Genomic DNA, 14,579 nt, shown 5'->3' on the forward strand with positions numbered 1-14,579 from the left:
CAAGGAGAAGAGAGGGGTGAAGATCGAAAAGTAGTCACACCAAACCAGGTTCTTGTAATCAAACAAAGTGGCATTAAAGTCTCTGATGAAGAAGGAGAGACAAAAGTGCAACCTGAAAAGACAGTTGAGACAGCATCAGAACAGCAAGAAGACTCGGTGAAGGAACCAGTGCTGGAACCAGAAGAGACACCCGAAGTGCTGAATGGGCAAAATCTCATGGTCATAGAAGATTGAAATCAAGTGTGTCGGTTGACCGCAAACAATCACTGAAGAAACACAGTCAAGTGGAGTAAGTGACGTAGAAGAACAGTAACAACCTCCAAAAAGATTAAAAAAGCACAAGTACCTTGCCGCAGCTATTCTGCACCTGAGTGGACTTACTACATAAACCAAGTGCTAGCAACACCCATATCAGATTTGGGAGATCTGAGTTCAGAATTATATGAGACCCCATGACATCAGAATCAAAAAAGTGGTGACAAAAGTTACTTGTAAAGATCTTTAAAGAGAAAGGAGAAAATACTGAGAAAAGATGTGTTCTGAAAGAAAACGAGAAGCATTGAGGGACATTGTTATAGTAAAAGTCCTGTCAAAGACTCAAATACCATTTTTCATTTTAAGAAGATTTCCCTAGGCCGGAGTCTGCTGAAGAAGACGCTGTTGGGTTAGAAATGACTATACGAAGATTGTTGTACATATAGATCTAAGACGGCTAACTGTTAAAGACTGTTTTAAAATAACCTACTGAAGAAAATTACTGGCGAAATCTAAACTGAGTGGTTAAACTATTGCTGTTTAGCTTAAACAATAAGACTACAGACAAAAATGTGCTGTTTAAATAGAAATAGATGCAAGAGTATTATGGGTATTACATTCTTAGTAACAGTTTTAGTTATAATAATAATAACAACAATAATAGTGTTAGTAGGGTATTGTTTCACTCCAGCTCATGAGATCAGATTGACATCTGCACCCGAGACAGGTGCACACATAATAGAGCAGATATAGGTAAAAGTATTTTTCATAAATTACAAAGCAGAGAATTATTCAATAAATGTTTATTATAGGTTCATTGAAAAATACACTCAATATATGAGCACAAAGAATCGTTACGTTTGTGCACATTTGCCTTCATCAGCAGCAGAAGAGGTGATTGTCACACGCAATATCATGTCGTATTTTGCTAATGCTAGTGTGTAGGCGAGGACATAATGAATATTTTTTATTCTAATTATGATTTAGTTCTTTCAAGAGTGAGGTTACAGAAAAGCATGAATTTAGATTCGCAAGCAAAAGACATGAACACAGCGTGTTATTATTTAAGACCTTATTTTCCTATAGATAGCATTAAGGCCTAGGATAAAAATTGAACCAGCTTAATGAAACCCTTGAAAATAGTATTCATCATGACATACAAAGAAAAATAGATTGCACATAGTAAGGGTAGACAAGAACATTTTTCAAAACTGTCTGGGAGAAAGAAGAAGATGATTTCAAAAAGTAAATTAAAATTAGACAGAAGGGGAACATGTGTGTATTTAAAAGGAGAACACAAAGTAGAACACAGCCTGTGGGAATTAGTAGCTGTAAAGAACACATTTGAAAGGATGAGAGGGGAATGTCAGATCTTACAAGGAGACGGCATGATGACTCCTGCAGTCCATTTCATTTTTGGACAGGATGCATACTTTCATCTGCCTGCTGACTGGGATGGCACATGTGATTTGGTTGTATTATTGCCGAAAACGTATCATGTACATAGCATAAACGCTTTGACCATGACACCTACACACAGACACATACATAGTACACAAAATGCAAACCAACTTGTTGGAGACATAATTGGAGCAATAATTCCACCAGTAGGAGTAATGTGAATGGTGAGAAAATCAGAAAATGTTCAACTGTTGTCAACAAGTTAGCAAGCAGTACATTTGGAGCTTTGCTAGTGGTAAATACAGAATTAGTGGTCATTTGATTCATGGTTTTCCAAAACAGATTAGCATTAGACATTGTACTCACAGAAAAAGGCAGAGCAAAAGGCAGAGCATGTTCGATGCTGACATCTCAGCATTGTTGTTCCTACATACCTAATGACAATTTGAAAATTAAAGAATTTGCAAAGAACATTTCTGTTGGATATGGCCCTTTTTGCAGGGTTATCCCCAAACGTTTTTCTTCTTCCTCCTATTTTTCCTGACCTGTTATTGTTGGCTTTAGGACTCTGGGCACTTTACCACTGCTGATCAGTGCTAAAGTACATATGCTCCCTGTATAAATTACTATTGTGACTGGTTATCCATGATTGGCATATTTGTTCCACTGGTAAGCCCCTAGTAAAGTGCACTGAGTGTGCCAGGGCCTGTAAATCAAATGTTACTAGTGGGCCTGCAGCACTGATTGTGCCACCCACATGTGTAGCCCTGAAAAGGTATCTCAGACCTGCCACTGCAAAGTCTGTGTGTAGTTTTAACTGCCATTTCAACCTCGTAAGTGTACCCCAAGGTAGTGAACCTTAAACCCAAGAAATGTATTTCACTTCTGGACTCAAGAGGAACCTTTGACAAGAAGAAGCGCTAAAGAGATGTGAGGAGGAGTACTTCCCCATTGCTGAGTGGGATTGGCCTGCAGTTACTGCTTCTGACAAGTAAAGGACAAAGACTGGAACTTTGCTGAGAAACCTGCTTTAAGAAAAATCTCTAGGAGCTTGTGTGTGCTGGAATCCTGTTCTGAAGTCTCAGTGACACAAAGTCTTCACCACCAGCTCCCCTGAACTCTATTGCTGAGAATTCTTGGCCTGTCAGAAGGTTCCTGTTCCAGTTTTCGGCCTCTGGAGCTTGTTCCTGCTGCTGGGAACTGTAAGAAACCTAACAGAAGCAAGAAAAACAATATCTAATGCTGTCAGGAATGCTGCCATGACGCTGTGATCTGCACCAAGGCCAGGGGCACCGCTTGTGAAATGTATGGCACACTGCTCAGCCTGCACCGCAGCTCTGACGCCCTTCGACGCCTGCAGTTATTGGCCTTCCTGTCGCAGGCACTCACACTGCCAGCGCCTGCATCCAGTTATCACAGCGCCAATAACTTGCCGATTTTGCATCACTTCACCAGAACCAACACCTCATCGCCAACACAACTGATGTCCCATGTCCAACATGACACCTCACCTCCCCTGTGGCAGCCAGGGACCTCAGCACTGATGCCTCCCCTCCAAAATGCCGTGCAGCATTATAGATTTCACTTTCCAAGGTTGTTTGGGGGTCCATGAAACCCAGTGCTCGACGCTGCACACCTCGCGGTTGGCGTCGTACTTTGGATTTTATTTTTGTCACAACGTCGTAATAGCCCCAGGTGGAGCTGTTTGTTTTCTACAAGTTTTATTTTGGAAATAACAGATTTTAAATGATATTTTACTACATGTATGTTGGATTTGTGTTGGTTTGGTCTGGTTTGGTTTAGATAAATATACATTCTTTTTCTAAACTGCTGTGGTGTTCATCTGTGGTGTTTTCACTGTATTACTGTGTGTTTTGAGTACAAATGCTTTACACATTGCCTTTGGGATAAGTCTGTCTGCTCGTGTAAGCTACCAAGCAGGTGAGCAAGGGTTATCTAAAGTGTGTATTCCCCTTACCCTGACTAGAAGCAAGAGTCCCTACCTGGACAAAGGTACATACCTCTGCCAAATAGAGACTTCCACTTTTAACACTGGTAGTCAGCGGTGAGGATTGAACTTGTATTTGTACTTGACCCACAGTGATTGGTGTACACCAATAGTTTAGTGCAGACCATTACACAACCACATACTGTTTAATTCTGCTTTCTGGTGTCATCCTGGATGTATTTTTGGTACTGAGACTCTGGTTAGTTGTTGTTCCGGTCAGGTCTTGACAAAAAGGGGCAAATCTGGCACCTGTACATCTACACAATGAAGTAGATAAAAGCCTTTTGCAAGGAGAGGGGGCTCTCTGTGGATAGAAGATCCACAAGGATGTATTGTGAGGTAAACTCTGGTAAGCAACACTACCAGAGGATTTTGAGGAGGACTTCTCTGACAGTGAGGGAGACACAGAGAAAGACAAATGGCTTCTAGATGTTGAGCGGAGGCTAAGAGAGTTCAACCGGGAACTCAAGTGGGCTGATGTCAAGTGGGCCTTAGCTCAAGAAAAGGAAATGTGTGCAGCTCAGGAACTGAGCTTGGCCGGGCTAGAGGGGGAGTCCAGCTTAAATGGGGGCAGCAACAATGTGATATTTAGTGCTGAGGGAGAAGTACACACACCCAGAGATGTGGCAGCTGACTTGAAGGAGATGGTTGACATAAACCAGGGAGTTCAGGTTTATGAGATAGCTCTAGTGGTTTCTGACTTGGAACCTGAATTAGAACCATAAGAGACACCAAGTGTTTTACAAAGGTTTGGAAGGGGAATCTTGACAATTTCTATTGGTTTGCAACTGCTGGAGGAGGAATCCTGAAGGCTATATTTCTGCCAATATTTATATTAGGGTGTTGCTTATTGCTTGCTTTTGCTTCTCAAAAATGCTGGACGCATTACATTAAAATAAGAAAAAGCAGAGCTACAAATAACAGAATGGAAAGAGAATTAAAATTGCATGACTTCATTAATCAAGATCCCAGAGAGGCAAAACAATACAAAAGAAAGACTCAACTGAAGATAAAAGCAGTCTCTGAAAATCCAGCTCATGTGTGTACGAAATTATAATGGTTAGAGTGGGGAATATTTAGTGCAGTTAAATAAAATGCAATATTATTGGTTTTAATGATCATGCAAAAACTAATGTGCATGTCAAAAATAAAAAGAAAATGTTTAAAAAGATGAAAATGTACACAGGTATCACACTTATACTCACACACACTAGGCCTCAAACTGTTCAATTTCAAAGTCAAAAGTCATTCATTTAGAATTTTTGTGAGAATGAGATCATGTAAAAAGATGATATAAAAGAAGATATAGCAAAAATGTGAACTCTTGACCCTCACAAAAAGATGCTATTTCATAATAAGATCAAAATGTTATAACATGATTCACATATTTTGTAGAAATGCTGCTGTTATACTAGAAGCCTATTCCTTAGGAGTGAGTAGGAGTTTAGTTTAAATGGAAACTGTGCAACCTCATATGAAGAATCAGTAAAATAATGTGAATGATCACCCCTTAAATTAACTTGTATTTCCTTTTTAGGTCATGTTGTTGTAAAATGTTTATATTTTCCAAAAAAGATGTTATAACTTCTAAAGAATTTACTTTATTTTGAAGGATAGACTGGTACAAGTATGCATGGGAAAGCTCAGTTCTGAGCAAAGCTGAATACTGTTCGATATTAGTTGCAATAAATTTAGTTAACATGTTTCATAGTTCATTGTTGTTGGACTTGGCCCTTTTTGCAGGGTCATCCCAGAACATTTTGCCTTCCTCCTGTATTGTTTGTCACATGTTTTTGTTGGTTTTATGACTCTGGGCACTTTACCACTGCTGATCAGTGCTAAAGTGCATATGCTCTCTGTGTAAATTGTTGATATGGATTAGTGATTCCATGATTGGCATATTTGATTTACTTATCCGACCCTAGTATAGTGCACTGTATGTTACAGGGCCTGTAAATAAAATGCTGCTACTGGCCTGCAGCACTGATTGTGCCACCCACAGAAGCAGCCTGTAAAATGTAACTCTGGCCTGCCATTGCAGAGCCTGTGTGCTGCCTGGGGCTGCCACTTCGACTTGGCAAGTGCACACACTTGCCAGTCCCTAAACCTTCCCTTTTCTACATATTAGTCACCCCTAAGGTAGGCCCTGGGTACCCCTATGGACAGGGTGCACTGTAGGTAAAAGTTAGGACATGTTCTGATGTGTGTAACATGTCCTGATATTGAATTACTGCTAATTTTGTTTTTCACTATTGCAAAGCTACCTGCTCCCATTGGAGAGAATGGGGAGTTTGTTTATAGATTCTTACAAACATATCTGGGAACAAGGTAGAAACATGAAGTTTGATATGCCTGAACTCAGAATGGTAAAATGCATCTCTTAGTGAGGGTGATTTTTATTACATTCTGAAAATACCACTTTTAGAAAATAGGTATTTTATTGCCTAACCATCCAGTGTGTCTCTGCTGGGTTTGTGTATAGCATGTCTGTCTTTTGGATGACAGGGGCTGGAGAGGGGCTGTGGCTAAAGAATGAGTCAGGGTTGGGCTGAATGGAGAGGGGCTGCATTTAGAGTAGGGGAGGAGATTTTCTTTTTACCTGAATGGGCTTGGTCTGCCTGCAACAATGCTGTCTGGCAAGAAGCGGCATCAGTGAGGACAGAACTGGTTTTGGCCAGGTACATACACTCTCTGCCTTCAGAGAACAAAGGATGTTTGTGTATAAAAAGAGGGGCCCAGACCCCAGACTTTTAGATCACTTCTGGGAATCAAGAAAAACCTTGCCAAGGAGAAGAGCCGGTGAAGCTAAGGAGGAATACTGCCCCTGTGCTGTTTGCTGTCTGGGGTTGGCCTGCAATGGCTGCTTGCTGCCAAGAAAAGGAGAAAAGGACTTTGCTGTTAGCTTTGTCATCTTGAGGAAGATCTCCATGGGCTTGAAACTGAGCTCTCCTCCTGTTCTGAAGTCTCAGGGACACAAAGACTTCATCCCTTTTGTCTAGCTGCATCTGGAACTGCTGTTTCAGCTGCTACAGAAGGAAATTGCAACACAGACGCCGGCAAGTGTTGCCACAACCTGCACCGAAGTCGTGGGCACTGTTCATGAAGAGCATGACGCACTCCCCCGACTTGCACCGTAGGCCCGACACCTGCTGACACCGTGCCACACAGGAGCCGAGGACACCGCTTGTGATGTCCACGACGCAGCGTCCCGACTCGCACCGCAGCCCCGACTTCATCAATGCCGGAGCTTCCTCAACGCTGAGCCAATCCTCGACGTGGGTGACGCCCAAATCCATTGACATCGTACCATCGAAAGGAACCGACGCCTCGCTGCCATCCGTGACGTCACCTCCTCGACACAGTAAGGAACCGATGTCTCACCTCCCCAACGGTGCAGTAAGGAACAGAGGCATCACCTCCCCAGGGGTCATAAGGAACCGAGCTGCAGGCACCAACGAAGCATCACCTCACCTCCCCGACGCCGTGCACCGCCTTTGCTCCCATCAATTCGAAGGTATTATTCTTTTTTGGTCTGCTTGACTCTGGGCCCGACTCCGCACACCTCGCGGTCAGTGCCGTTCTTTGGGATTTTCATCTGCCACAAAGTCGTAATACTCCAGGTGGAGGTATTTGTTGCTGCAAGCTTTATTTGAGTGAATAACCTATTTTTAAGGATATCTTAACAACTGTATTCTGGATTTTTGTTGTTTGGTCTTGTTTTGGTTTAGATAAAGATTACTTATTTTTCTAAACTGGTGTGGTGTCCATTTGCAGTGTTTTCACTGTATAACTGTATTTGTTCACCAATGCTTCACACACTGCCTCTGAAAGAAGCCTGTCTGCTCATGCCAAGCTACCAAGGGCGTGAGCAGGGGTATTTTAGAAGTGTATCCCCCTTACCCTGACTTGAAGCAAGGGTCCCTATTTGGACAAAGGTACCTACCTCTGCCAACTAGAGACCCCCATTTCTAACAATTGTCTTCTCTGCGATATAGAGAGGAGTAATCTGGTTCCCAGAAAAATCTCAGACAGTGATTGGATGGAAGAAGATGGGGCTCCAGCAGTTGCAGATTCTAAAAAATTATGTTGTATTTATAAGTTTGTGTTCCTAGATTAGCCTGCACGCTACCTATTCCACTTCTCTCCTACGCAAACCTCCATTGATGGCTCATATTCGCAGACTGGTCCACAGAGCTTTGATTGAGAAATGTTCCCTTTGCCCCACACCCTGTGCCAGATTGCGCTGAGAGTCGACTGAGTTTCTCAGACTTCTTTTTACGAGATGTTCTTCTTTGATTTTATTTTACTATTGATTTAAACTTATTGAAGCTTTACATTTGCTCTCACTCTCTCAACATAGAGCTCTTTATGGATTCTAATGAACTCTTTTCTCTTTTATTCTTAGACTAGGGATTCTTTCTTCTATGGAACAACGCTTGTTTAATGATTTATGCATTATATTGATACTAACCTGATTTGAAATTAATGATGAATAAAAATGCAGAATAAATATCCCTTGCTGAAAGATTTGAATGAATAAAACCCTTCAAATGTCACCAAAACTTTCTTCATTGATTCACACCTAATATTGATTATTGCTAATATATTGTTGAAGTGATCAACGGTCAAAGTTCATAGGCCTGACTGAGCAAGGGTTAGCCTGGAAACCATTACACTTACTGTAATCTGACTCTCACTCCAGCAGAATATAAGGAACCTGGAACACAGCCGTCACCAATTTACCACAGAAATGGAGGGGGATTGGCAATTTTAAGTTTGAAATTTTAAGTCTGTTCTAGCCTGCATTGGGGTACTTTATGGTCCCTTGCTTCCAGAAAGGCTTTCGTAGACCTGCTACCCTGCATGACTAAAAACCACACTCACACCTTTGGAATGGGACCTGAGGTTTGAGCATGTACAGTCTTCTTTTATTGTCCAGCGTCAGTCTAGCAGGGCTGCAAGGGTGGTGTTTGCGTGTGGCAGAGTCTGACATGTGATGTTAGATGTCCAGGCTGTGTTTTTGTGCATTATATACTATACCACCTGGAATGAACAATAATAAACACCTGTCTACACATGTCTGTTTGTTGAGTCTACTCTTCAATATAGTTTGTAGTCAGTTTTTGTTATGGGCATAGATGAGGAGGAAGGCCATAGTGTCCATCTCCTCATCCATTGTCCACTGGCTGAAGTGGTGTTTTGGGTGGAAGAGTCCTTGCTAGTGTCGCGTAACTCCAATAACAAATATACTGGATCTGCGCATTTGGACAGCATACACTGTATGATTAGTGTCAGACTAACTCGGAACACCCCCACCGGGTATGTTGGCCTTTTGTACCAACTAGCTCACAGCGCCACTAGAATCTCCTCTTACCAAGGAGAGAATAGTTCTTGGCAACCATCGAACATGACAACCCTGATCCCTCAGGACCGTGGAAACAATATACTATTTTTTGCTCATTCACTCGTGCTTACTTAGTCGGATATAAACAGAATAAACAGGCTGGGGATTTTCAATAAGCATTTATTGAACAGTTGTTATTCTGGGGTAGAATAGATGAGCTGCAACAACCGTTAGACAGTATGAGATATAAATGATTAGCAGTACTATAAATGTAAATGGATGGTATAGCTCTACCATCTTCCAATAATCATGATTACATAAGAGTATACAAAACACATGATAAAAAGATGCTTACTCCTACGATGCTTCCCTAACTAGATGTACCTAAATGTACCTAGCATGTGTGTAGGTGTCAAGCCAATGATCCCTCTAGGATAAAGTCAACCCCATTACCTGAAGTAAGAGACTGTGGGACCCAGTCCTGGCCTCAGGGTGGGCAAGGGATGTTTTAGACCACTGCAAGCTATAGTGTCTGCATGCAGGAACCTGAGAGTCTCTGGTCAGTGTGTTGGCTGGGAAGTATCAGTCTACTCTGCTCTATCATAGCAAGATGTGCTGTATACATACCCATAGGTCTCCCCAGGGGTCCTACCTCACTGTATTACTGTGTCGGCCTAAGGATGAGGTTGGGCATGAACTTTATACATAGATATTAATTATACAGGAGATGGTCGCCCTGCTGTGCTTCCAAGAATCCTCATGAATAAAGTATATGATTTCGAACTGGGGAAAACCCGTGTTCTGAATGCAGTATCGTATCTAGGTAAAAGGTCAGTCCCTGTAAACCGCTATAAGTGTAATGTAGGGAAGAATATAGATAAAGGGTAATGAAGTTACCGGGGCCTATGTAATGCTACCTATATGGAATGTGCCCAAAATGCATTGGGCATAAAAGAATCCTTTTGTTTATGAGTACTGATATTATGACGCAATAATATTGGAATTGATGATTATCTCAAGAGTAATTTGAAACTTATGAATAATAGTATTGACCATCATTGAAGTTTCCAGAAAAAATGTTTTTTACCCATGGAATAAAGAACTGAATATTGATTTGAGTGCATCAGGGAGACACTCTCCTTGATCCAAACGGAGTGCGTTTTTGGATCACCTATATGGAATATAACACCCACTCCTCTTCTGAATGAACGACATAGTTAAATTCTAAACGTACTACTAGGCTGACTAGATACTATGCAAAAATAGTTTTTTAAAAAACAATTGTTTCTTGTTGTGTTAAAAACAATGTTTAAAACGTTCTAAAAAATATTCAAAAAGTTTAAAAAGGAAATTGTCGCTCAAGCCATAGCTCTAATGTGTCCGTAGGTATTGTTCAAAGTACTATAAGCATTTGAAAGCCATGCATACTCAATAGAATGTAAATTTTGTTATGGAGTTTCAATTTTCTGTTTGTTTCTCAAAAAAAATATCAAATTTCTCGCAGAACATGATGGGTCAACTGAGTCAAATGTTTATGTGGCCTGGCTGGTAGACGCAACATTGTCGTTGCCTGTCCCCACAGATGACGGTCCCTGTAACACCTCACAGAGTATGTCAATTGAGCACAGATGATCTTTTGTACTGTCCACAACCGATGCTGGAGCTGCCTGTGCGCCATCCAAGGCCTGGGTGTCAGAGGCGGAGCCAATGTCCATACCAACAGGAGCCGATACCACCTGTGGCGGCTCTAGGAATGCCGCTATCAACATCGGAATAGCTGGGGACACTGTAGAACATGGGCCATATAGGATCCAGTAAAGCATCAACATCCGGTTGCGCACATGATGAGAGTGTCAGACAGAGATCTAACACACATTCTTCTCTGCAAAACAGGCCTCTGAGTACAGGTAAGATTAAGTCCATCCAGACTGGTCTACATGACAAGAACCAAGATGCACTTACTTCTCTTAGGTGGTGTGTGCCTAGATGTTGTACCATGCGATCACTGTTTCCATTTCCTTGGTGACTGGGATGTCCATTCAGACAAACCCTCCTGAGGCGAAAAGCCGGGAGCCGCCTTCAATGTTCCCTCTAATTTTTTTCCTCTGTGTGCGGCAATGGAGGGTCTCTGTGCGCTGCAATCATGGCTATGTGCGCCAGGAACCAGACCGCGCGCGTGTGCAGCGCCACATGTCACTCCAAACGTTGGCTTAAAAAAGTGAAAAGATGGTGCATTTTCACACAAACAGCTCCACGTTAAGCTTTTGCGTATTGCGATTTGCATATTGGATAACAACACCATGACATTGATTGGTTACACAGGCAAGTACACTTAAGTTTTAGAAAAGCACAAGACTCCAAAAGGTGGTACCATCATAAGATTTTACTAAATATTTTTAACTGGAGCACGGTTCATTGGGTGGGGGAATGTTGAGAGCCTATACAATATTACATATACACAATAAGTTACAAAATTACATAACATTTACAATTTGATGTGAAAGTTACTGAGTAATGTTGGGCTATCCCGCCAGGGATAGCTTCTAAAACTCAGACATACACGCAAAGATGGACTGTGGGAGAAGGACGTTCGGACAAGTCAAGTGGCATCACTAAATGGGTGACAGGCTTGCTTCTCACGGCGATCCTTGCCATTTTTCCAGTGCAGATAAACTTTATCAAGGTCAACTTTCCCATTCAGGAGGTAGGCCTTTGTCCTCATCAGCATATCCAAATGCTTCTGCTCTAGTCTATTCCTCAATTTACTCTTTATAGTATTCATGAGGCTGAATCCTCGTTCACAATCTGCACTAGATGCTTGAAATGTTGCGCAGACATCAACTAGCTGAGACACCACACTATATTGAGCAGCATTGCGTACAGCGAAATTCACCATGTCTTGAAATGTGGTAAATAAACCACCCTTTACATGTTCTGCCACCACATATTTATAGTCTCTGTATTGTCGAACAACATCTTCTGGTGTTTCGCAATCACCGAGGACCAAGACATTTTTATACTTTTCAAAAAGTCTTTGTATATTCTCAGTCCCAAAATCAAAATGTGATTGTGTTGACATTGCCTGGATTTCAAAACTTGCCCATTCTTTCAGTTCATCCTCAGGGAACCTTTTTTGCATGTGCTCACAAAGAAGGGAAACAAAAGACAGAATAGGCCCACTGTCAAATTCTTGCCTTTCCTTGTACAACACCATCATCTCTCTTACATTGCTGCTCCAAAATACTGTTCCTTAATTTGGCCAATCTTTGCTCTTGCATACTGTACAGCTTCGACAGTAGTCAAAGAACTTTTTTGGAACACTTTGCACAATGATGCAAATTCACTCAGAATGTCATTAAGTACTGCAAGGGAAATATGGTAGTTTGAGTCAGATAGCTTTTTGTAACAATATTTAGCAACTGGATCATTCTCTTCAACTTTCTCATGCTCAAAGTACTTAAGAACAGCCTCGTAATTTCGAATTAGTGCTCCAACTGCAAAATGCCTCGAAAGCCACCGCACTTCATTCAATGGTCGAAAAGAGACCACTTCACAGTCAGTGACTAATGCCATTTCATCCAGCTTGGACTTCTTTGCAGGTGATCTGGAGAACACAGTGTAGACAGTCCTCAATAATGTCTCCATCTCTTTAATCATTGGAACCCTCTTCCAGGCATCATCAACTCCCAAATCTTCTCGATGAGTGACACAATGCTGCTCAACTAGATGGGGAATAGATTGTTTAAGGCGAGTAGCAACACCATTATTTTTACCCAGCATCACAGACGCACCATAGGATGTGAACATGACCATTTTCATGAGGTCCAGTTCATTGGCAGTATAGAATTCCTTCACAGCAGTAGTGATGGCCTCAGCATTACAACTAGTCAGCTTCACTATGCCCCCAAACTGTGTTTTGTGCTCTGTTGAGGTTACAGGTCGGTACTTGAAGTACAAAATGAGCATTTTTGTAACAGAAATATCTGTGCTCTCATCAATTATCAATGTGTGATACAAAGCGTTACGAAGTTCTGCCATACCTTCACTGTGTATCACGCTATTGATGGCCTCAAGGAACTCAAAGGCATAATTCTTGCTCCTCCAGCTGTCTGGTATCTTCACATACAAAGCTAGATGGTCATGGATGTCTTGTACAGATAACATGGAAGTATTCATCTTGACTGCCAGCAACACATTGTTGATGAGAATCTTTATCTCCTCAGGCAGGGATCTGTGTCGTTCAACGACTTCCATCCTATTTGCTTTGTCAGTGGCAGTTTCTGTCAGCATTGCCCGCACTCCAAAACCAAACCTGGCAGCAGCACTTCTGTTTCTCAATGTCACCATGGCAGACTCGTGAACTTTGCTAATTAGATGGCGTTTCAGGTAATCCAGTTTCCAGCCATCACTCCATTTCTTCCCTGTGGAAAAGTCCCCAACAATCTTGGCTTCTGCACATGCTTTGCAAATTAAGCCCACGTCTGGACTGTATTGAAATAGTTCCCCAAGTTGCATGCGAACCTTGCTTCGTGATTTCTGTGTCTCAGCCTCCACAATTTCTTTCATCCACTCTTCCTTGAAGACAAGGCAACATTTCTTCCTTTGTGGTGAAGCATCACACTCTGCAGAAGGTACAGCTTTGCGCTTGAACATATTTGCAATAACTGGGTTTAGCCTGCTATGCCACAAAGCCTGCAAAATAAAGGAACATGGTTAAAGTTGAAGCCTATGCTCATGATTGCAACCGGCACATAATACTGAGGCATCGTCGACAAAACGTAGAATGTAATTACCTGGAATTTTCTGTCCACTGCAGTGTACTTTCAAACTTATATGTAGCACTGTCCGTAGAGCCTGCAATAGAAGTAAAGATTGTTACAGCACATTGTGAATTTGTAATACAGAAATATACCATGTGCACCATAGGGGGACTCTACCAAACAATTACCTGTTGTGCTTGTACTCACGAATGCCCGGTCAAATGTGTGGGGTACTGTCTGTGAAACCTACAACAGAAGAAAACATGGATAAGGTATGTGGTTATACTACAATGTACAAGATGCACCACAGTGTAACTCTACCGAACAATTACCTGCTCTGCTTGTTCTTGCGTATGCCCGTTGAAATGTGTGGGGTACTGTCTGTGAAACCTACAACAGAAGAAAACATGGATAAGGTATGTGGTTATACTACAATGCACAAGATGCACCACAGTTTAACTCTACCAAACAATTACCTGTTCTGCCTGTACTCACGTCTGCCCGTACAACTGTATTTGTAGCACAGTCTCATAAACCTGTAAAAGAAAAGGGGTGCAGATTGTGAATCTATTTACCAAGCACCCCCCAAAATGCAACGTGGAACATAAACAGAATTACCTTGTCTTTGTGGGTCCTCCCGCCTGACCATTCACATACAAATACCTTACAGACTGCAAACCTGCAATTGAAGACAAGATGGTTAGCAAAGGCTCTAAGAGTTACAAACAATGAATGGGACTGGCCCAGATACTCCACTAGGAAAGTACTCACGTCTGCCCGTACAACTGTATTTGTAGCACAGTCTCACAAA

General features: G+C 41.8%; 1 protein-coding gene across 1 annotated transcript; it reads right to left on the reverse strand.

Annotated features, from left to right (window-relative positions):
- Positions 1-485: 485 nt before the first annotated feature.
- Positions 486-13,661, reverse strand: LOC147696963 (zinc finger protein 862-like). The gene is made up of 2 exons (XM_086936094.1): positions 12,353-13,661; positions 486-499 (listed from the first exon to the last, which is right to left on the reverse strand). The coding sequence occupies exons 1-2, from the start codon at positions 13,659-13,661 to the stop codon at positions 486-488; spliced, it is 1,323 nt and encodes a 440-aa protein (XP_086792220.1).
- Between the last annotated feature and the right edge of the window lie 918 nt (positions 13,662-14,579).

Source organism: Lissotriton vulgaris, chromosome 8 (genome assembly GCF_964263255.1).
Source record: "Lissotriton vulgaris chromosome 8, aLisVul1.2, whole genome shotgun sequence".
NCBI lineage: Eukaryota > Metazoa > Chordata > Amphibia > Caudata > Salamandridae > Lissotriton > Lissotriton vulgaris.